Source organism: Bombus pyrosoma, linkage group LG1, assembly GCF_014825855.1.
Source record: "Bombus pyrosoma isolate SC7728 linkage group LG1, ASM1482585v1, whole genome shotgun sequence".
Lineage (NCBI taxonomy): Eukaryota > Metazoa > Arthropoda > Insecta > Hymenoptera > Apidae > Bombus > Bombus pyrosoma.
Genome location: NC_057770.1, coordinates 11,311,492 through 11,334,192, shown reverse-complemented (window position 1 = coordinate 11,334,192; position 22,701 = coordinate 11,311,492). Strand labels below are relative to the sequence as shown.

The 22,701-nt window shown below is 34.0% G+C and overlaps 4 protein-coding genes across 5 annotated transcripts; 2 read left to right on the top strand and 2 right to left on the bottom strand.

Moving 5' to 3' along the window:
- Positions 1 to 3,709: 3,709 nt before the first annotated feature.
- On the top strand, positions 3,710 to 6,203 carry LOC122568797 (protein phosphatase methylesterase 1). Its single transcript, XM_043728978.1, has 9 exons — positions 3,710 to 3,841; positions 3,917 to 4,165; positions 4,329 to 4,521; positions 4,583 to 4,692; positions 4,768 to 5,001; positions 5,238 to 5,303; positions 5,387 to 5,709; positions 5,786 to 5,918; positions 6,006 to 6,203. Exons 2-9 carry the CDS (start codon positions 4,092 to 4,094, stop codon positions 6,022 to 6,024), a joined length of 1,152 nt encoding a protein of 383 aa, XP_043584913.1. The 5' UTR covers positions 3,710 to 3,841; positions 3,917 to 4,091; the 3' UTR covers positions 6,025 to 6,203.
- Positions 6,204 to 6,350: 147 nt separating this feature from the next.
- Positions 6,351 to 9,299, bottom strand: LOC122568792 (kelch-like protein 5). The gene is made up of 9 exons (XM_043728964.1): positions 8,803 to 9,299; positions 8,489 to 8,650; positions 8,091 to 8,404; positions 7,908 to 8,003; positions 7,646 to 7,835; positions 7,197 to 7,584; positions 6,912 to 7,124; positions 6,645 to 6,816; positions 6,351 to 6,562 (listed from the first exon to the last, which is right to left on the bottom strand). Exons 1-9 carry the CDS (start codon positions 9,029 to 9,031, stop codon positions 6,485 to 6,487), a joined length of 1,842 nt encoding a protein of 613 aa, XP_043584899.1. The 5' UTR covers positions 9,032 to 9,299; the 3' UTR covers positions 6,351 to 6,484.
- A 492-nt stretch (positions 9,300 to 9,791) lies between these two features.
- LOC122568783 (mucolipin-3-like) lies at positions 9,792 to 13,699 on the bottom strand. Of its 2 annotated transcripts, XM_043728944.1 has the most exons (4): positions 13,548 to 13,699; positions 13,179 to 13,452; positions 12,294 to 12,579; positions 9,794 to 12,171 (listed from the first exon to the last, which is right to left on the bottom strand). In XM_043728944.1, the coding sequence occupies exons 2-4, from the start codon at positions 13,319 to 13,321 to the stop codon at positions 10,705 to 10,707; spliced, it is 1,896 nt and encodes a 631-aa protein (XP_043584879.1). In that variant the 5' UTR covers positions 13,322 to 13,452; positions 13,548 to 13,699; the 3' UTR covers positions 9,794 to 10,704. The 2 variants fall into 2 exon arrangements, with proteins under 2 accessions (XP_043584888.1, XP_043584879.1); XM_043728953.1 differs by lacking the exons at positions 13,179 to 13,452; positions 13,548 to 13,699 and adding an exon at positions 12,925 to 13,083 and having other exon boundaries at positions 9,792 to 12,171.
- Positions 13,700 to 13,772: 73 nt separating this feature from the next.
- Positions 13,773 to 21,832, top strand: LOC122568803 (BTB/POZ domain-containing protein KCTD16). Its single transcript, XM_043728990.1, has 3 exons — positions 13,773 to 13,974; positions 14,124 to 14,331; positions 14,454 to 21,832. Exon 3 carries the CDS (start codon positions 15,168 to 15,170, stop codon positions 15,918 to 15,920), a length of 753 nt encoding a protein of 250 aa, XP_043584925.1. The 5' UTR covers positions 13,773 to 13,974; positions 14,124 to 14,331; positions 14,454 to 15,167; the 3' UTR covers positions 15,921 to 21,832.
- Positions 21,833 to 22,701: the final 869 nt, after the last annotated feature.

The window sequence follows — 22,701 nt, the reverse complement described above, 5'->3', positions numbered from 1 at the left end:
TTCTATATTCTATAGTGTTCTATATACGCTATTGATTTGCGTAAATGTGTATTTTAATGATATAAATATTCGTTTTGTGAAACATTTCTGTTCAATTGATTTGAATAATAATATATACATTGTTGAAAGTTTTAGCTTACTCAAACGAGGAAGATTATTTATTGTTTCGTTATACTAATCAGTATAGAACGAACGTATTTATTGTTGAGGAAATGTTTGTCAAATTATTTTCGATGTTTGTGGCTTAATTATCACAAGGATTATTCACAAAGTAAAAATTGATTTTTAATATTCAGATAATAAAAATAGTTTTTTGCATTAAAAACCATGGCTTAAGAAACTTAAACTCCAGCGAATAGGAACGGAAGAGAATCATATATTAAATTAATAGTTAAAAAAATGAACAGTTGTTTATGCAGTCGGGATGCATTACAATTGGAGAGCATTAAGTATGTAGCATATAATAGGTTCTGCGCGAGATCATCAGACCAATTAATTATATCATAATACAGTTGAAGAAATACATTCTATACCCCATTTGCAAGATATTTTGTTCTATACTTTATTTTTAATTTCATAGAAAAATTTAGTTTCAATTCAAATCACTATTATACTAAATCGATAACGTCGCATGCGAAACAAAAGTGGTAGGCGGAGTTAGGTGATCACCAAAATGTGAATTACGAAAAAGCGATGAATGTTACATCTATTCTGCACCTCGTCGGTGTTAATATCTAAATAAAATAGGGAATCATATGATAAATTACCGGCTGATAGAAAATTACTTCATTAACCAAGGAAAAAATAGACGTAACATTAAAAATGAAGCTCTATGTCTTACGTTCTGGAATACCAATCTCGAAAAAAATCAGAGTATCTTTCACGCCTCTACAATTTATAACGTCGTTATAAATATCGCGACGCGACGATTGAAAATCTGTTTGAACCATAGGTTTAAATGCGCTCCGTTCATTCAAGCAGAACTTTAGTTAGTGCTTAATAAACCTCTTGGCATTGAATTTATTTATCTGAACATGAAATCTGTTATTTTATTAAAAAATTTATAAATTATATCCTTGATATCTTTATATATCTATCTTCATTTATTTTTTTATATTTATATCTTACCATCAATTAAAAATAATTATGCTCTTAATTTATTTGCTTAATTTATTTATATATGCTGTTAATTGAAAATAATTGTACTATTAATCTAAAACAATACTATTTATCCGTAACAATTAAATTAATGATTTATTTTACCTTTATTTTATTTTTAACTCTAATATTAATTAAATCTTCGAAATCTTTGAAATGGTATTTTATTTCTACTTAATTTTATTTTGTAAATTTGAGTGCAATATTTAATTTTTCATTTAACTACTTCATATAAAGTCAACGCCAATGCAAAGTGTAATTATTGAGTGTTTGTGTCAAAAAAGCCAAAAAATCGAACCGTGTTCATGGATTTCAGGTAGCAAATGTAATCAAATCGAAGGCAACGGGGTCTCGTTATACATTCATGCGTGCTATAATTAATATGTCACATGGTTTAGTTCCTTCGGTGATGAGTTATATGATTATTTAAATTAACATACTAGCTCTTATGAGTTCTATCACACCCGTATACTCTTCAATAAGTAATAATTTTCGATATTAGTTCGAAATTAGACAAATATATCTTTGATACTAAATGCTGTCAGGGTTACGAATTATTGTACGATGTTTGTAATGATCGGTGTAATCATTGTATGAAAGATAAATGTTATGTGGTGCGTGCTTTCCTTCTAATTTATAAAGATTCATGTAAGCGCTGCGTGAGAGATGAATGTTGCGCACTTTAGGCCACGAAATATCTATCTTTTTACGCAGACTCATGGAATAGAGTCAGAACTCAATATTCTTGTTAACGGCTTGAATGTTGAGATTTTTGTGTAATGTTGTACAAATTATTGGCAGATATCATACTTAGTCACCTCCGCGTGATGAGACCTGATAATTGATACTGTTTTCCAAAGATTAATTTTTACGTTATTTTTATGCCAATCAATTCATCTTTGAAAAACGATACCAAACTACGCAACCTATAATCTAGTCTAGATTATCCAAAATTCTTTTCGGAGTCTTTTGATGATCTAGATTGGACTAATAATTCATCGTGAGATGCCGTGGTATGCGAGCGTTTAGTTAGATATACCTTACAATTAGAAAATTATAAACGCCCCTCATAGGACGCCGTGAGATATCACAAGAATATCGTGTGATGTGTGTTACGTTCTATTTAGTTGCCGCGTTCGGTAGCGTTAACTGACGTTTAATGCAACTGGCAATAAGCTCCACTTTCAGCTTTCTTGCTATATGCGGGAATACTGGCACGGGAGAGGATTAAAGTTGTTCGAAAGTAAATTAACAATATCTAATGATTTATTCAAATCTTACTCGATTTCGATATTGATAATTAACTGACAGACTGACGGATATAAAATTCTTCGGTTGGCAAAATGATAACTAACTCTTCAATAGACAATGGTAATTATTCGGTTGACGAACGGTAATTAATATACTACTTTTCTGAGTTGCTACATTTATTTATATCTGTCGGAGATGAAAAAACGTCGGGGTCTTTCTTTTGAAAATGTTTGGGAAGATCCCCAACGTTTGTTCAACTGCCGACTTTGTTTACAATTTAAATTGTCTTAATATCGTTATAAAAACGTAATTAGGTAAATATAAAACCATAGATAAGTTTTCGCGGCTTTAACTGCCTTTTACTTCAAATACTGCAAACACGGTTTCAGATAAACGTTTTAAATTACCTTGGTTTGAAAGAAATTACCAATTTTACTTTCGCGCTACGGATCATGCGGGGCGCAGTACGTGACAGTGTCTGTTTTAGTTTTAATTAGTTTTAAAATAAATAAGGTTTTAGTTCTAAGATCTAGATTAAGTTAATTTCAATCCTCATTACTGGATGGCTAAGGACGGCGAAGGATGATGAGGTGAACGACTTATTCTCTGCTTTAAGTCTTATTGTTAGTTTTAGACTCTAGTTTTAAGCCTTACTTTTAGTAGTCTTAGTTTTAAAGTCTTAGTTTTAGTTTGCGTCGTTAGTTTTAAACATTATTGTTTAGTTTTAATTCTAAGTCGCGTCGTTTGTTTTAAGCCTTAGTTTCGGTATATGTATTTGTGAAGACAGAACACTTGATTGATATATTACTTATTTATCCATAGAAGTAAGACTTTTGTGAACTTTTGCTCTTTCCGTTGGTCTTTTGCTTGTTCCATTGAGCGTAATTTGTCTGCCTGAGTTATCAATAAATTGTATTGCAAGTTTCTGATTGTAAGTCAAACTACTTGATAATATATAATTAATAATTAATTGGAGAATACAAAGATGAAGATAGGAGAGATTAAAAAATTCATTTTTATGCTTTAGATATATTAAATTACGATTTCACTTGAAATTAATTAAACGAATCATTTAACTAACATTGTAAAGTTATTTGTTATTTTGATAGCGTGTAATGCTTTCTGAAATATTGTACGAGGATAGAGTTCTATATTTCGTTGCGGTTATAGGGTATTCTGTTCTATATTTTATTTATAATTTCATACAAGACAGCAGTTTTAATTGAAACCAGTACTATACTGAATCGATAACGTCGTATGACACATAAATGGTAAAGGGGTCAGGTGACCCCCAAAACGTAGTACACAAAAAAGCATTGCGTGTCACGTCTATTCTATTCTTAGTTAATGATATTACCCCGTCCGTGACTCTACTTCGTCTCTACATACACATACGTATATCGACACAAGATAACTTTGCCCAAGAATATCGGTAAGAAAGAAAGAGACGGTACGATAGCAATAAATTCATCGAGGCGCTCTCTCTATGTAGAAATACTGATTTCAGGTAGTAACAACCTAAAGCTGTCAGAGGAGTTTTGGCATTCCGTTAATCGTGAATAAAACAACGATAATACAGTTTGTGATGTATCTACAAAACTACTGAACATAATTGTGATTACAAACAGTATTACTACAGAAACAAAGGAATTATACTGGGCTAGGATATACTGAATATTAATATGTCTTCCCTCCAAAAGTCGATTCTGAAATCGAAATTACCACCATCAAGTGTCAATTTTGGAATTGGCTCTAGGTTAGATTGTTGACTGACGTAAATTTAAGATGTTAAATGAAATCTTATCAAAATTAATTTCCTTGCAATAGCACTTTAAAATAGTTTCTAACATGAATTTAATAGAAAATCTTAAATTTCATTATTACTGTAGTTTATGTATTTTAATTTTCATTACCAACAGGGTTAGCAAATCAAAAGGGTTTCAACGTAAGAGAGATTACGACCCAGTTCAATGGATTCCATATTTTGATCATTCTCAGGATGTAAAAATAGGAAATGATACATTTCATATATATACTAAGGGTACAGAGGGTCCGACGTTAGTATTGTTACATGGAGGTGGTTACAGTGCGTTAACATGGGCAGAATTCACTGTAGGTATTAATTATTAAATGTATAAAATACAGAATAATTTGGATATTGTATATGTTTCAGAAATCACTTATGACTATGGTAGTATGCAAAGTTATGGCAGTTGACCTCAGAGGTCATGGAGATACTCAAACATCAAATGAAGAAGATTTATCTTCTGATACCTTAGCAGAGTGAGTAAAATTTTTAGTCAATTACAAATATAAATTATATATATCTATATTTTGATTGGTTTATCTGTCTATTAGGGATGTTGCAGCAATTGTGAAAGCAACAACAGAAAATGATCCTGTAATCCTAGTGGGCCATAGTATGGGTGGTGCAGTAGCTGTTAGAGCTGCATCATTAATATCAAATTTGTGTGGATTAGGAGTTATCGATGTTGTTGAGGGAACAGCTATGGATGCATTAGCATCTATGCAAAGCTTTTTAAGATCTCGACCATCCAGTTTTGGTTCTATTTCTCAAGCTATAGAATGGTGGTTAGTATTTTTAAACTTTATAAACATAAAATAATTAAATCTTTGTGTGTCTTTCATGTAGTTTTTATTAGTTATCAAAACTTGCTATTCTAAGCAAATTTTTCAGAAGAAAGGCACATTTTTGGCTGATCCTGTACAAACTAAAATGTTATTTACTTCTTTAATGTATATTACATATTTGTGTTGTATAATCAAAAACGAGATTATAGAAGAATGTTTAATTATCCACATTTTAGTGTACGAAGTGGCCAAATCCGTAACATACAATCAGCTAAGGTTTCAGTTCCTGGACAAATAACAAAGTTAGTACTTGTATGCATAATATATTCAGATATCACAGTTGTGTTTTTACTGGTTTCTCATGTTACAATTTGTATTGCTATAGCACTGAAACTAATAAGTTAGCCACCCATGATATCGATTCATTATCACAATCGTCGTGCGAGTGTAATTCAGAGCCCACGATTCCGCGAGAGGACATTATTCAAGAAGAAGAACCAGTAAATATGCCACCACCACCTGCTCCAACTAGTACTACTGCTACTAAAAAATATGTTTGGAGGATAGATCTATCCCGAACTGAACAACATTGGTTTGGATGGTTTAAGGGTTTATCAACAGCATTCTTAAATGTACCAGTTCCAAAGGTACTATTGCTAGCTGGTGTTGATAGATTAGACAGAGAACTTACTGTTGGTCAAATGCAAGGTATAATTCATTAACGTTGAAATTTGTATCGAATATTTATGAAATGTATTAAAACTAAATTTTCTTGATACATAAGGTAAATTTCAAATGCAAGTATTACCAGCTTGTGGACACGCGGTACATGAAGATGTTCCAGATAAAGTAGCAGAAGCAATTGCTACTTTTATGGTTAGACATAAATTTGCTGAATCAGTATCAGATTTCCCACGGTAAATTTAATTTATAAACAATTAGCAAAACGTAATATTATAATATGCATTTTCATATGGGTTTATTATATTTTGTATATGTTCCAGAACATTTCCTGCTTGTTAGGATTGTATGAAATGATACAATGGACCCTTTGTCAAGTAATATGGTGGCAAACAATTCAATGAATTAGTTAAAATGAGCATTTTATTTATTTAAAAAAGATTGTTCACAAAATATATATGAATACATGTGTAAATAAAAACATTTTCTCGACAAGAAAAATAAATTTGTTCGACATAAAAGATATACTTGTTAAAAATAAATTTGAATATATTTATACAAAATACGTAGGTATAAATATATAAAAATTGACGATAGTACACGAAACGTATCAAATACAGTACAAACATTACATTATCTGTTTTGAAATTCCATGCTGTTGAACATGCATTTATAGACAAAATAATGCTACTTTTATAATGTAGTAACATTTACAAATTCATCCTTCGATTTAAAATTTTCAATTAAAATACTTCAATGTGCTTTCAATATTTCGTAGTTGTGCACATGCAGTATTTTACTATTAATCAAATCCGAAACTAGTTAAGTTTTTTATAACAACACACGGAACTCCTGCACGACCAGCATTTAAGGGAGCAACCTTAAAATATTTTAGTAATATAAATATGTGTGAAATATGCCTAAACATTCTGCGGATGAATAAATGATCGGCATATACTCACTGGTTCCCATTCATTAAGATGTGGGTCATATGCTTCAACAAGCGTAAGATATTGTTGACCATCATAACCCCCTACAGCCATAAGTCTATCACCAAGCACACAAACACCAACTGCATCTCTGGGCACACTCATTGGCGCTACCATAGTCCATGTATCTGTTTTAGGATCATATCTAATAATCATAACATTTATGTATTAATTACTAATACTTATAAGTACATTATTTTTTATATTATAATAAATTCTTTATATTCCTTATATATATACCTTTCAACACAATCAAATCTGCTAGCATTAGGATTACTAGAAGGTGCATCATGACCACCTAACGCATAAAGACATCCGTTTACAACACCCACGCCCACACCACCTCGTCGTTTTGACATTGGTGCACATGGTGTCCACTTATTTGTGTGAGGATCATAACATTCCACAGTATTTAAACATGAACTGATATCCCTTCCACCTACAGCATATAATCTGAACATATACATGTAGGGTATATAATATAATGATATGATCAAATACATACCAGATTATGTAGAGACTCACTTATCATTTAATACAGCAACACCAACTGTAGATCTTTGTATAGACATAGCAGAAACTGAACTCCATTGACGTGTAGCTGGATCCCATCTTTCTACAGTATCAAGGAAACTCCAACCATCATGACCACCAACTGCATATAAAGGTCCACCTAACACAGCTACCCCCAATCCATGCCTATGCATATTCATAGGTGATAGTGTACTCCAAGTAAATGTTGAAAAATCAAAACATTCCACCGTATTTAATGTTTTCAATCCATCCCTTCCACCAGCAACTATTAATTTTTTATCAACGACAACAGCACCAAATTGAAGTCTTCTACCACTCATTGTAGCAATCGATTTCCAAGCATTATCACGTAAAGAAAATGCATCTATAGAAGTAGCACCTAACAGAAATAATGGTAAACTAATTAAATATCCATTTTGCAATTTTGCCAATTCATTTACCCTTATTAGCATCCATTCCTCCAACAGCTAACATATGACCCACTGTGGCTTTCCTGGGTTTTGTACGTCCTGACTGAAGTAATGGTCTACGTTCAGGTAAAAGATGATATTTCAATGCTTCCATAACTAATTCCTGTGCCAATCTTTGATCTTTGAACATTTCATTGCTTTCAATATTGTCTGCTATAAACTGTATGAATGCATATTAAGTTTACACTAATATTGTAATATTTATTTAAATATGGAAAAGTGTTTAACTTACTGCAGGAGACAATAGGGGCAACTTCACAAGGCTTAATAACTTGCTTGCATCCTTTCGTCTACTTTCTGAATCATATTCTAGCCATGTCATAAGTGCCTAAAGTATTAGTATTAAAAATAATCATTGAAAATTAAATTAAATTTCTTAATATTCTTTCTATATATAGATATTATAAAATCTTACATGAAAAATAATTTCTTCTGAAGGAACATTCAGATCTTCAGATTCTAAAAGTTTGGCAACTTCAATGGCAGATAATAATAAAAATTCTTGATTTTTTGTAACTTCCATAAAATGTTTAGTTGTATATGCATTGGCATGATCTAATAAATCTAAACAACCCTGTGTATCAGCAAACATCCTTATCCCTAAGCAATTACTTGGATGAAGTTGTTTCCTGAGAAATTGACAACAAGCCTTAACAACTGGATTCAATTGTAGCAAACACGCTGTTGCTAAAAGAGTCTCTATACTATCTTCTCTTAATTCTATGCAACCTGTGTTCAAAAACATAAAATTAAATTTTCCGATATTCACAATTATTCACATTTATTTAAAACCTTTTATACAAATTATTATACCTGTGTAACAATAACAAACTAAAGTCCATAATGCATCCCCATCAACACCCGTTAGTTCAACTTCATTTTGTGTAGATTCCCTCAGAGAACTAGTAAACATGGCAGCAAAATATTCTGAACTTGCACTAAGTACTAAACGATGTGCAGGGAAACGTTTTTTTCCTGAATTAAAAATAATACTGTATAATAATATATAATTATATATATATTATGTTATAATCAGAAATAAATAATTACAAATCCTTTGTATCAATTCAGAATCAAATGACTCATTGCTAAGAGACAAACATTATTTGAAGACAAAGGAATCTTACCTGCAATTAATATGACATCTGTCAATTGTTGTTCATGTAAATATTTTTCCATAACTTTAAAACTATTTTCTGCATGTTTTGACACGCGAAAATTTTCATCTTGTGATGCAGAAATACTAGATACCATGCTTGAGATACTATGTTCACTAGCAGATCCTTCTTTGTTTGAGAACAGGAATTCAAGCTCGACTTTGTTCGATCCCGCTCCGGTATGGCTTATTCTTGACATTTTTGTGGAAAATGATTTTAATTACTCTTGTACGAACACGTTTGATTTCCTCAAGGCACTTATTTCGTGGAATTTCTTTAATTTTCATGCGATCGACGCTTTCTTATGCACTCAAGCGTGACAATAACAGATCACCACGCTTCACCTTGACAGTTCGAAATTTAAAACTGGATGTAAACAGTGAATCGGTTTAGGTACGGTCAGTGACCAGCTCTGTTCGTTTCTTGGGTCAGTGCACTCCATTTACCAGAGTTCAATATAGGATGAATTGAGACAAAAAAATCAATGACACTTTGAAACTGCAATAAATGAGCTATTTATGGTAAAAGTTCCAGTAAAACTATACATTTACGTATTTGTGGATGACTAAAATCATATTTCCTGTTTTAGAGGACAAACTATCGTGAAAGCTAAAAGCAATAGCATTCTTTTTATAATAAAACATATATTGAAAAAATATGTTGACGTATTAATTTATAAATTCAAATTTATCAACTTTTGAATTTCTTGACACTAATGAATTGATATGTATTTCATGTCACTAATAATGTTTCTGATAAGGTGAATGATTCAGATAAATGTTATGCATCAATTCTAGGTTATATAGTTTCGATATTTTACTGTGTGCACAATATTTGAAAATACACATTGCGTTTGTATGACTCATTGGAAATGTGAATAATTTCATATTATTCAATCCTAGTTAACATAACATAGGAGAAAATAAAGAAAGATATAGAGTGTTCAAAAAATTATAATTTTATTGTATTTTGTAGTATATTATAAATATATTTATATATTGAATATATCATTATGCATTCATTATGCATTTATTATACATTCATCTTAAGAAAAACACATTTCATTTTGTAAAATTTACAATGTAGATCATATAAAGATACCAAGATATCATGTACAATACATGTTGTATAAAATGATACAACACTTAAAATTGTGTAAGTACATGTAATGTACATGTGTAAATTACAAATTTAATGGCTCATCATATCAATACTTAACAATATGCTAGTTATTCTGTTTTTATCACAATTCTATAATCTATCACATTATTAACAGAGATAACATGTTCTTATTTATAATTACTTATATTCTGAATTAATTTCATTCAACTGTCTGTTTTAGAAAACAATAATTATAAATTCACATATACATAAAATTGTGCATTACTTACTTAACTGACTTCAGCATATTACAGTTTTGTTTGTATATTTAAATGCTCTTTAATAAGAGGTGGATTACATTTATATGTACTACAAAAAGCTCTCAATAAAAACAATATTTTACAATTATTTATGGTCCATTAATACTTTGTATACATAAATGATAAAGATCATTGTTGTTACTATTAACAACATCTCATTTCTAAATACTGAGATGCATTTAATAAAATATCTTAAATAAATAAAAATGGGGATAAGATGAATTATTCATTTCTCATTATTAATATCTAGTATTAATGATCAATATTACCATTTATATCTTTCTAAAGTATAAAACTAGTAGCACTTTATTACGGAGTCCAAAAAAACAAAAAAGAATACGACACGGTAATTTTACAAAAATTACTTTATATGATGAAATTGTCATTATAGTACCGAGTATCTGCCATGGAGCCATAATATTTATCTAAGACATTATTATGCTTTAATGCACTATATACAGATTGCTCCTCCACACGTTTGTTCCGATTTTGTTGAGAATTCCGTACTTGATCCTGAGAATGACCCGTAAAAGGGTCTTTTCCGACAACAACAAAAGCGATCTAAAAGCTCCGATAAATCACTACTTTCAGAATCATCTCTATAAAGGCCACTAGATGCTTCATCTGTACACGCCGCAATAAAAGTTTGTAAATCATTTTTCGGAAAGCCATCGCGATAATAAATTTTAATCGTGTCATAAGCATCCATTATCACAGAAATAAATAAACTTAAAACCACATATATATACAACGAAATGAACGTATATAGATACATTCTAGAATACCACCATAAAATCGGAGATTTGGTAAATGAAGTGGCAGAAAACGTGGCAAACATATCATCTCCGTTAATGAGAGCGAAAAGACATTCGGAAGTTGTAGCAAGTGATCTGAATTTCAAATGGTACGGACCTAAAATTAACCAGCCACAAAAAGTGAAACCAGCATAAATAAGGATCGCGCATATTAAAAATCGTGCTACCTTAGGAGCAGCTTTTTTCAATGTTAAAATAACAACGTTATATGTTTTAAAGAAACCGAGGTATCTTAATACACCGAACCAAACAAGTAAATTTCCTGTACCAAGAAATATGCTGCATACATTCCAATGATCACTGCCGAACTGTTTTCGTTCGATTTGCTCTTTTATAGCTGAACCCATAATAATTAAAAGATCATTCACGATGATCATGACATACCACAAATTTAAAAATTCTAATCTTCCATCAAGGCTCAAAGATTTGCCATATGCTTTTTTGAAGAAATTCATAGTTTCAAATTTTAACAATTGTGCTCTGTATATAGCTCTTGAGCATAATACAAGAGATACAGTACAAATTAAAATTACAAGTAAATTTAATAATGTCCTTAGCGCTGATTCAATACGATTATCCGTTATGTAACGCGTATCACCTTTACATTGTAATCGCTTTGGTTCAGCATCTAATGAAAGTAGCATTTGTCCATCGAAATCACGATTATCAAAATCAATTTTAATATTAAATTGATAACAATCAGGTGGTGTCATAGGACCAGCAGCCTTCAAATTAACTGTTTTTAAAGCAAACTTTAAATGAGCCCTAACAAGGGCTGAAAAATTAACATTAATGTTTTGTTTAGCAAGTAAGAGCTTTGACATATTAAATTCATTATGCACCTGATGGGTTATATTTATGCAAGTTTCTATAATTTCTTTATCAAAAACATAACTTTCATTAAAACCAAATATAATACCTTCTTTGTATTGATATAAGCATAGAGTAACTGGACTAAACGAATTATCTTCTTCGGTATATGAATAAGATCCAATTGCATTACTAAGATTATAGTAGCCATCTAAAGCGTAATCAATTGTACTATAGAAGTCATCTCGTTTATAAATTGCTAAAGGACCTGTCACTGGTGGATAAACTGGTACCTGAAAATAAAAATAATGAAATAATATAATTAATTTTTATATTTTTAATATATATTAACAGTAGCTAGTTGTATATGCTATATCTGAAACAACTTGCTAGTTACATTTTGAGTATACGTTACCTCTAAAGAAGTATCCCATCCTTTGAGAAATAGGTGTGAGAAAGCTACTCGATTATCCCAAGTATAATTTACATGTATGTAGTTGTTATGTGCAAATAGACATAATTGTATTGTGACCAGCAGAATTTTAATAACTTGCACAATAAATTTATATGGGAAACGACGCTTTGCTTGCCATTTTTCAATAGGATTCATAAAGAAGAATTTCAATTTTCGACGCATCTTTTCCTCAGTAAACATTGTCGTCTTACAGGTAAACGGATCTGTTGTAGGTGAATGATGATGACTATAAACAAAAAATGTTTCCAACAAATATTACAGGTAAGCTATTTTATAATTTATAATGTAATTTTAATGGCACTTCTATATTCCATAGTTTTAGTGCAACTGATGTCTTTAGACTATGTTATTGATGATAGCAATAATTTTTATTTATGCACAAAAAATATAAAAGAATACATTTGTTGACTTATCATTCCAAGGATTTAATTATTCACATAATTAATAGATTATTTAAAAGCAAATATTGGTTTTTATAACTATTTATAACTTGTTTTATCTGAAGCATTTTTAATGAATACTTTTTATCTTGTCCTTATTATATATTTATATTATATATTATTATATTTACTAAATTTAGTAAGTTGAACACAATTTTCCAAAAGATATTTCTATGATGACACGTCGTGCAATAACGCATTTGTAAGATACGATATCGGGCATAATAGCTAACAAATAGTATACTGTATATACCAGTTAACAAAGAACAAAATAAAAAACAACAAAGAAGGATGTGTCGTACGAGAAGTGATGGACGAAACAGAATAATCATTACCATCAAGGACGTATCTAACAGTGAGATAATAGTGAGATAAATATACGAACCTTGGACTGACGGTGTTTTCATTGAGTAATTTATTTTCGCCAGCTTGATCATCTTCGCTATCAGGTCCGTTACTCCATGAATGGTCCTTTAGAATATTACCCCTGGAATCGTCTCTCACGTTCCTTTTTCTTCCCTCTGACATTTTTTCTTTGGATCGTTATATGGCACGACGATTAAACCTCAAATTTTCGATCCAAAAGTTATTTATCCCGCGGAATTGTCGTCCCAGTTTCCGACGGACGATGAAAGAGCGAGTTGTTCACATACGTTGACCTATGCAGCAACACGAGTAAATTATTACGCGACAATAGTTTCTTTCGTGGAACCTTATTCAACGTAATATAGGACAAATAGCCTTCGTAACGTACTGATTTATAATCCGCAATGAAAGGCGATTGTAACGATTTCACGTCGCTAACAGCGGCCATCGCAGGCCGTCTAAATCACGCATCGAGTTTGACTGATCAGCGCGCTACTTCGGCCATTCGTGAAACCAGCTGACTAGAAAGTAAGAATAAGTGGTAGGGAGAGCGCTAATGATTCAACGATAAAATAAGTGTTCAAATAATTAGTCAAAATAAGTGACGCAAATATTTAGCGTCGCATTTTTTTAAATTTATCTGTGTGAATACACAGATTTTATTATATGTAAAAGTGCAGCTATGTGGAAGGAATAAAAACTATGTCGGCAGAATATTTTCAAGATTTTCAAATGTTTACTGATAACTCTTTTCACCTATATCGAGAGCTGAAATTTATACAGCTTAGCCGTCTTAGCCTATAGCCGTGCTCTATGTAAGTATGTACTATGCATCTATTCATGAACCACCTGAGTAATTGAATGCGAGAATTGTGTCATGAATATTTACATATGTAAATATAATAGCAAAACCCGTGTTCGCATAGTAAATTAGTTATAATTGATTATATTTTATCAAATCTAGATCCACAAAATGGTGATACTGAACAGGCATTTTCCCGCGTATTTGTTCGGTTAGTTAATAAGAATGGCGAAGCTTGAGAACGGTGCAGCGACAAGTGCAGGGATGACAAAAAGCAACGTACGATGTAAATGATACAATCAATTACCAACCAACCGAGAAAACTGGAGTACAGTTGCACGTAGAGAAGAACCACAGGTGACATGTAAAGGTAAGTGGATAACGGTATTTATTTCCTATTTCACGTTGCTGACTGTTCATGAGTAAAATGGAGTATGATACGTTGGTGAGTGAAATTCGTAGCCAACGAAGTGGTATCTCAAAGCTTGATAGGCCGACAGACTTTAACGTAATCAGGCATCGAGACACGAGTGGAACAAGAGGATTTCATTATGAGGATAACACGCGGTGGATGGTCCGCGTGCGGTGATCGAATGACAAGGGGGTGGTGCGCGCGTTTCACTGTTCGAGGATCGGCGCGCGTTGTAGGTGCACCTTCTGCGCCAGCGTATCAAGCTTCGCAACACATACGAGTGGTGCGTCCTGCCGCGCGCGCCAAGTGCCTAGGAGAGGAAGCGCAGCGACGGAGCCGAGTTAAGCTTGACTTTCCTCCACCGGCCGTAGGCGCAGTCTCTCATCGTCAGTCTTCCTCGTTCCCAGCTTCGGGGGAGCACGCTTTCGGAGTCAGATCTATCTTGGAGTGTGCCCACCTCGTCACAACCCTTAGCTGTCCTCGGTCACTGACCCGATATATTGGCCCGTTCTTGCTGTTCACGCTATCTCTCACGGTGCTGTGTGCAGTGTGGTCTCTCTCGAGAAGTGTTTGTTTTACGGGTTGCTGTCAGTATCGTTGCATAATCGAGAATAAACACAGAGATTCCGTGTGCATATACATCGTTACTCTTTTTTCCTATTGGTCATTGCCATCTCGTTATACATCCCACCACCCGTTGCACTTCGTTGCTCTCACGCATACGCTCGCTGCTGACTCGAGTCGCATCGTGCGACTGTACGCGAGACGAGTCTATCAGAGAAGTGTCCAGAAGCATGGGGGATCAACAGCAAACGGATCAGCAACAGGAAGCCGTGCCAAGCGTGGTGGAGTTGAACGTGGGTGGTGTATTTTACACCACCGCTCTCACCACCCTCACTCGAGAGAGCGATTCTTATCTGGCTAGTCTGTTTTCGGGAAAAACGCTGATAGAAAAAGATGCCAAGGGAAAGTATTTCCTGGATCGCGATGGGGTCCTGTTCCGTTATGTCCTCGATTTCCTACGCAATCAGGCATTAGTCCTGCCAGAAGGGTTTCGAGAGAAGGAAAGATTGAAACAGGAAGCGAATTTTTACGGTCTGCCGGGCTTGGAACGTGCCATTCTGGAGAACGGTAGGTCTTCCGGTTCTCTGACCTCTTCCGGGAAGAAAGCATCCGGATACATAACCGTCGGTTATCGCGGAAGTTTCGCGTTCGGTCGCGAAGGTCTGGCGGATGTGAAGTTTCGGAAGTTGTCGAGGATCCTTGTATGCGGCCGCGTGACTCTTTGCAGGGATGTATTTGGAGAAACTTTAAACGAGAGCCGTGATCCGGATCACGGTACCACGGATCGTTATACCTCCAGGTTCTTCCTGAAGCACAGCTTCATTGAGCAAGCTTTCGACATGCTTCAAGAGCAAGGTTTTAAGTTGGTCGGTAGCTGCGGTTCCGGTACAGCTGGCAGCAATTCGGAACAGCTCAAGCCTGGAGTGGATTCTGAGGAAAATCGTTGGAATCATTACAACGAGTTTGTCTTCATCCGCGAGTAAATAGCATATTTTGTTCTTCCTTGGTCAGAATTAGCTAAACGAGCGTGCTGTTGGGAATAGTCGGTGTGACGCTATCGACGAAGATCCAGTTCCAGCATCGAAGTGGAATTCTCCAATACTTTTTCGTCGACAAAAACACGGAGCAGTCGGCTTCTTGAAGACTTTCCTTTTCGAACTGAGATAACAACCGGTAGGGTAAAGAGTAGATGAATTTTTTCGTCGTTATACGACCGTTGTGCATATACTGTTCAAATTCATCGAGTTATATTAGAACGATAATGTCACGAATTCCTCTTTTAAATATTCTTTGCTTGTTTCTTCCACGAACAAATTTGAAAAGAATATTGATGAAAGAGATGCCGTAACGTTGTCAATGTTTGGATGAAATTCGCCTGCAAATGGTGTGGAGATCTCTGTCGAAATTACCAGACTTGTTTCTAACACGTGCTCTTTACCGTGGTGTTGAACGTCGGTTGAAGTACCTTGGAAGTGAAACAAAGCCGAATTCACTTTACTTAATTCTGCGGTAATTGGTGGTAGTACAAAGACCAAAGAGACTTGGAAGATGACGGGAAGAGAAAGAGAGAGAGAGAGAGAGAGAGAGAGAGAGAAAGGGGAGTAGAGAGTAACATTGGATCATCAAGTTTTTAGAAGTTTGTTTCAGCATTTTACTTGTTGAGGAAAAATTTGAAAATTTTATTAATCTGCGAAACAAAAAGCTTCCGTTATAACGAGAAATACGAACGATGTTGGACGATGAGGAAAATCAATATTTGATCGTCAGATCTGGAGAAAGTTTAGGCGAAGTCCCTTCATCCTTTTTTCCGTTTCTTTTTCAAGATTCAAATGTATTCGCCACATATCTGCAGTTCATTCTTCGCACTTAACCATTTACTCGTTGAATGCTATATTATTCCAGTTTGAATCGAAAAAGTTTTACCTCGAAAAATATGATTCAAAGTTTGGTATTGATAATCAGAGACTCGTTGAAAATATTCTCCACTTTTCTATATCACCCGAGAAGAACCGTCGGAACGTTTCGAAGAACATAACGAGGTGCAACGAATTCGACGCGTTTCTCCCAATCTTTTCATCAACGCACACCAAGAGAAGGATCTCCAAAGGAAATATTTAATGAGACCAAGTAGCGTAAACCGATCAATAACCCGAAATTGAAATTACTCTAAAACGGTTATCGAAGCTGTCGAAGAATCTAGGATTCAAGGATTAACAGGGTGTAACACCCGACGATTCTCTTCTAAATGATACGATAACGAAATCATCTCTATCAATTCGTACTATTATCATCTCGACGAGCTGAAAGGAAACGGGGAAGGATGGATTAAAAATTTAGCTTCAAACAATGCTGGTCAACTGTTCGAGGTTGAACTTGATATTGGACAGTTTGCTTGTATTGCACTGGATCGGGCCTCGTGTGTACGTATCGTGTAACGTAAATTGTGTGTACTTACGTACAAGGCATTGTACACATGTCGAGCGATTTGAATAGCGTGTATATCAAACGCCTCCCTTAAATGATTCTTTGTTGGACTCTAATTAAAGATTATATGCGACTGGTCTTCGTTTTCGCGTGCATGAAATTGTGCAGGACAAGTAATACAGGAGTACACTCGCTTTCGACGTTGGTCGTGTTGCGTGTAGTATGCTCGGCGTATTTCTTACGACACGTTAGGTGGAAATAGTTGTAATTTTACTTAATGCAGTAAGATACGTAGATATTTTCTGTCCGTGCAGAAATTCGGTCGATTTCTTCTCGTCTTGATTGGGAGTTGCTCGATATTTTAAATGATTCGATTAATTCGCAGCGCGTACACTTGGGGACGATAAAGTTTTCGAACGGAACGAACCGGCTTTTGCGTATTTACCGGCGGGAAAACGAACGAAACGCAATTGCCGTCGGCGACAATGCAACACGGCGGACAAAGGAGACTTGGATTTTTAGATAAGTTTTCCTTGCTCCTTTGTGGAAATGAGTTTTATTTAAAAGCTGACGATATTTTGTTAATACTTTGAAAGATACCTATCTCTGTTAAACAAAACACAATTTAATCCTGTTATATTCTTTACGTCATTTTTGACTCAATCGTGTTTCTCTCTGGTTAAAACGTTTCTTAAGTTTGAAAAAGCTATAAAAGAATCGTTATTGATGTACGTGATTTCTTGTTTCAATTTCATACTAAAGATTTTCTTGGAGTACATAGCTTAAAAGATGTAATAAACATTATTATATATGAAATTCTTTCACGAATGCCCAATGACTACATATTTAACATTACACTATCGTTTTGGCAAAATTAAGAAATAATTATCTTTTTTCTGTTTCTAACTTTGTTTCTAAACAGATTAAAAATCGCTTCTTCCTTGGAATATGAATGAATATGGGGCATATAAATGTGACAAAAGTAGAAGGATTAGAAAGACTAAATAGATTCATCGAATAAGAGAGTTGTTTCTTGAAATTCTTCCAGGTCCTCAGTGATCAAGTTTAAACATAATGGTTCCGCCCGAAAAAATTCAAATATTCAGATTCTGCGTGGATCCGTAAGAATTCTTTCGATCCGACTATTTCACGTATTTCTCTATTTTCTATTTCAAACTGAACGCGTCCAAGTCGAATTGATATGGTTTCCGCGCGACCGTTTTTCCCTTAGCGAGACAATCTTATCTTCAACTCACGCGAACGAAGATTCCTTTCTGCCGGCACACTAGTTTTTATTAGATTCGGAATAGAATTATTTACGACATCGTATCGCGTTTGTTTGAAATCTACTGATCGCGACCACGGATGCGAATATCGGCAGACATTCGCACAGACGACGCGAATAGATTTGCAAAATAACAGTGCATAACGTAGAACGTAACGGTGCAGTGTGGTATTGCGAATTTGAATATCTCGCTGTCAAGTTAAACATCGTCAGTATAAAAGGAAAGAATATAGAAATCGATGTGAATCGTGTTTCAATTTATTATTAAACTGTAGATGTTTTTGTACATTTATGGGAAATTTGAACATGCAAAAATGTATAGAATGCATTAATATGCAAAGGCATCAAAAATATGCGAGATATTTGTTACCTATAACATTTAAATGGTGAAAGAAATATTGGTTGAAGTTCAATTTTTTTACTTGGATTTTTAATTTATCATTAGGTTGTGGAGTTACGCATTTATGAATTTAACTGTGCAAAAATATCCAAAGTAAAATGCTCGCTGTAATATTTAAAGGATGAAACAAATCTCTATTTAAGTCCCATTTCTTTAATTTAATGTTCTCAATTTATGATTAGGCTGCAGATTTATGCATTTATGAATTTAAGCATCCAAAAACATCTATAGTAGAATCTCAATTTAAGTCCCATTTTTCTATTTGTATTCCTAATTTATCATTAGACTGTAAATTTGTGCATTTATGAATTGAAGTATGTAAAAATATCCAAATCAAAATGCTGGTTATAATATTTAAAAGATAAGACAAATCTCTATTTGAATTGCATTTCTTTAGTTGTATTCGTGATTCCTCCTTAGACTGCGGATTTAAATTTAAAAATATACAAAAAGTTCGAAGTAAAATATATGTTACACTATTTAGAGGATTAGACAAATTTGTTTTCTGTTCTTTTTCTTTACTCGCCTTCATAAAACGTTTTAAGAATTTGTATAAACATCTATTTATAATGAATTACTCCATTGAAATGAAAGTATTTATTCCAACGGATTTCTATTTCCGCGGCGTGTTTATAGCACCTTCAATCGTTCGATTTGTAAAGACATTCTTTTTTCTTGTCTTTCGTCGACTTTGTTCGGTGTTATTGATACTGCAAGTCCGGTTGCATGCATAAAACAGGGACGCGAGCCGGTTGGTTCCAGACGCGAGCATTTCGTCCGGATCATTGAAATTTGGCAAGAGCAACGTCGATATTTTGTGCTCTGACGATTGCACGGTTCATTGATAACATGGTCGACGTGTCAAAGGACACAAAGCCATGGATGATCGAGTTGAGAATTGCTAGAATTTGACAAACAACTGATGATGTAAAATGTAAAGCAAGCTTCGCTATATCGCGAAAGTGAAAATATGAAGCTTGCCACGTCACTCTGCACGAATGTAAAATGTCAGTTGCACGCCGTAAAGCCACCGTGGATGTCTATGGTTATCGATGAAATGGTACGCATGCATCGAACGTGGTTTTAGATATCATGGGTTTCGTCTTCCTAGGATCGCCTTTTGTATTTTAATTTCATTCGACCAGGAACGTTCGCGCATTAGATAATATACATTCAGGTGCATCGAAGAAATCGAATGTGGCGTTGGATCGAGTAGAAACTATGTTCAAAATTTGACATATCATTGTCGACTTTTTATCCGATTTATTATTAGAATTAGTGATAATAGGCATAGTAGTTTAATTAGAGATATCTTAGCGATACTTTTTTGGGATACTTTATTGTACAACTATACATTGCAATAAATTAACCCTTTCAGAACCGATTTTGGATCGTAGAAAAATGTTTCTGTTTGTCAATTATTGATAATAGAAATATATATTTCCGATCTTCTTTTAAAAAAGATAGTGTACTAAAAATAGGACCGTTTTTCACTAAAAATGAACACATTTATCCTACGATAAAATTTTATAATGCAATGTTGTTTGTACGCGACATCGAGTGTGAAAGGGTTAATTGTCTATCGTAATTCTGTTCCTATTAGAAATCTGTAGATTCACCTACATTTAAAGGAATGTATGATCGATACGTAGAATCTAAAAAAGTACGAAGTTGAACTCGAAATAGGTCAGTGGTCAGATACTACGCAGAGAATTCCACGAATCACGCAAATCCAATAGGCCACATTCCCAATTCTGATGTACCTGGCGTTTCGTGTCGAGATAGGTTTGAAATCTTTGGTTCTTAGAGTATCTCGTCGGTATCGGTTACTTTGGATATCTCGTTCGAACCGCTTCAATTCTAGAAATAGAAGTCGTTGTGATCGAGGAATGGACGATCGAGGATATCGTAGCATGATCTTCGAAACGATCAAAAAGTCCACGAGATAGGAGGGCCCTAATTCGTAGATTAGAAGCGGCGTACCGCGATTCCGTTCGCCGTGAAAGGAAATGAGCCTCGGACGAGCAAATCTAGAAACCGATCGAACGAATAATTGATTTAATAGTCTCCGCGGCAGGCACGATTTCTGGCGAGTGTTTACTCGAGCGTCTCGTTCGAGGGTCTTTTTCCTTTCTGATCGAAATGAATTCAGCAAATAGAGAACGAGAGTTGCGTGCATCTTTGACGAACAAACGCGTTAAAACGCGAAAGCTGTCGATGGGCACGTGGCCAAAATCCCTCGAATCCTTCCACTGTGGTGAACTAAATCACATCATTCGCGTGAATTTTCTTTCGGAGGGATCCACCGGTCAAACTTTTTTCTCGCGAGGTATTTCGATTCGAGAATCTTCAATCACTACATCGTATTATATATGGAACGCGTAGATTTATGGCTTATCAAATAAAAACGGCGATCTCGGGGGAATATTGGGAAGGTTAAAGGTTCCAAAATTGAAAAATGCCCTTGTACATTTCTATCAAGTCCCTCATTGATCTTCCCGTTCCATATTATCGACGTGTTTACGTGTGATGTATTAAAGAACTTTATACGTGGTTTTCAGATTTAACAGCATAGAAGGTTAAATATTCGTGCATTTTCCTTATTTCCGCCTATGTGTTCGCCTACGCGAGAATTCACTTTCACTGCGCGTTTGTTCGTCGAACATAGATGTGACTTTTTAAAGGTGTTAGGTAGCATGTAAGATGAATACTACGCTGTGACGATACTGAATCATTGTACATGTATATATATAAATCGAGAGAGAAAAAATAAAAGAACAATACGATGACCGAGTAGAATTACTTTTCCTAGGGATTTCTCTCCCTTCCTTTCATTTGTTTTCCTTTTTTGTTTCTCGAGGATTTAATGTAAGCCGGGTTGTGGAATAAGGTAGATAATGATAACAGTGGGGTGTTTGTACTATTTCCATATATGTATACTATGAAACAATTTGGTAGGGAATTATGGGGTAGGAATGAAGGATAGGGACTGTCGGTGATTTACTGGAATTTATTTTCATTTCAATGATTTTTTAACTTACCACCTTAATTTTCATTTAGATTTACGAATCTTGTATATCATTAGGATAATACTCCATGAAATTCAAGTTAAAATGTGAGCAATATATGATCTATTAATATAACAAATTAAATAAATGTGATAAATTTAAATTGAATAAATCTATACAATAATTCACTAAAGTACTTAAACATCGTAGAAAGCTTTTATGCGTATTATACAGCTTGAAATTTCATTAATTTATGAGAGGCTGCTAGAAGTGTTCAGCGAGTTTTGTGCATCATTGTGTATATCTTCTTTAATGAAATTGAGATCATCTATCATTTGATAACAATCTTATACAGATATGCAGATCGTGCGCAGATTCGTGTCCAAATCCATTAAAATATATAATTAATCGTTTTTCGATCTAGTAAAATGTTATCCTGGTTACGATTAATCGAACTCTCGATTAAAACAATATCGAACATCGTTCCTGTCATGTATTGTATTAACAAGAATTAAAAAAAAGAGTCGCGTTCCAATTTCAGTAGTAACACACACTATTGAATTGTGTAATTACGTAAGCGTTAAATGATCAGTATCTTCTCAGAAACATTATAATGAAATAATCTAACTAAACAACGATAAAGCTGA

Excerpts from the sequence above, each read along its gene's own strand:
- LOC122568803 (XM_043728990.1), top strand. The coding sequence starts at position 15,168 with ATGGGGGATCAACAGCAAACGGATCAGCAACAGGAAGCCGTGCCAAGC.
- LOC122568792 (XM_043728964.1), bottom strand. The coding sequence starts at position 9,031 with ATGTCAAGAATAAGCCATACCGGAGCGGGATCGAACAAAGTCGAGCTT. Across the intron at positions 8,651-8,802 it reads AGATGTCATATTAATTGCAG|GAAAAAAACGTTTCCCTGCA; the intron begins GTAAGATTCCTT and ends TTTTTAATTCAG. Across the intron at positions 7,585-7,645 it reads AGGAATGGATGCTAATAAGG|GTGCTACTTCTATAGATGCA; the intron begins GTAAATGAATTG and ends TATTTCTGTTAG.
- LOC122568797 (XM_043728978.1), top strand. The coding sequence starts at position 4,092 with ATGTCTTCCCTCCAAAAGTCGATTCTGAAATCGAAATTACCACCATCA. Across the intron at positions 4,166-4,328 it reads AATTTTGGAATTGGCTCTAG|GGTTAGCAAATCAAAAGGGT; the intron begins GTTAGATTGTTG and ends CATTACCAACAG. Across the intron at positions 4,522-4,582 it reads TAACATGGGCAGAATTCACT|AAATCACTTATGACTATGGT; the intron begins GTAGGTATTAAT and ends TATATGTTTCAG.
- LOC122568783 (XM_043728944.1), bottom strand. The coding sequence starts at position 13,321 with ATGTCAGAGGGAAGAAAAAGGAACGTGAGAGACGATTCCAGGGGTAAT. Across the intron at positions 12,580-13,178 it reads GAAAACACCGTCAGTCCAAG|TCATCATCATTCACCTACAA; the intron begins GTTCGTATATTT and ends TTTTGTTTATAG. Across the intron at positions 12,172-12,293 it reads GATGGGATACTTCTTTAGAG|GTACCAGTTTATCCACCAGT; the intron begins GTAACGTATACT and ends TTTTATTTTCAG.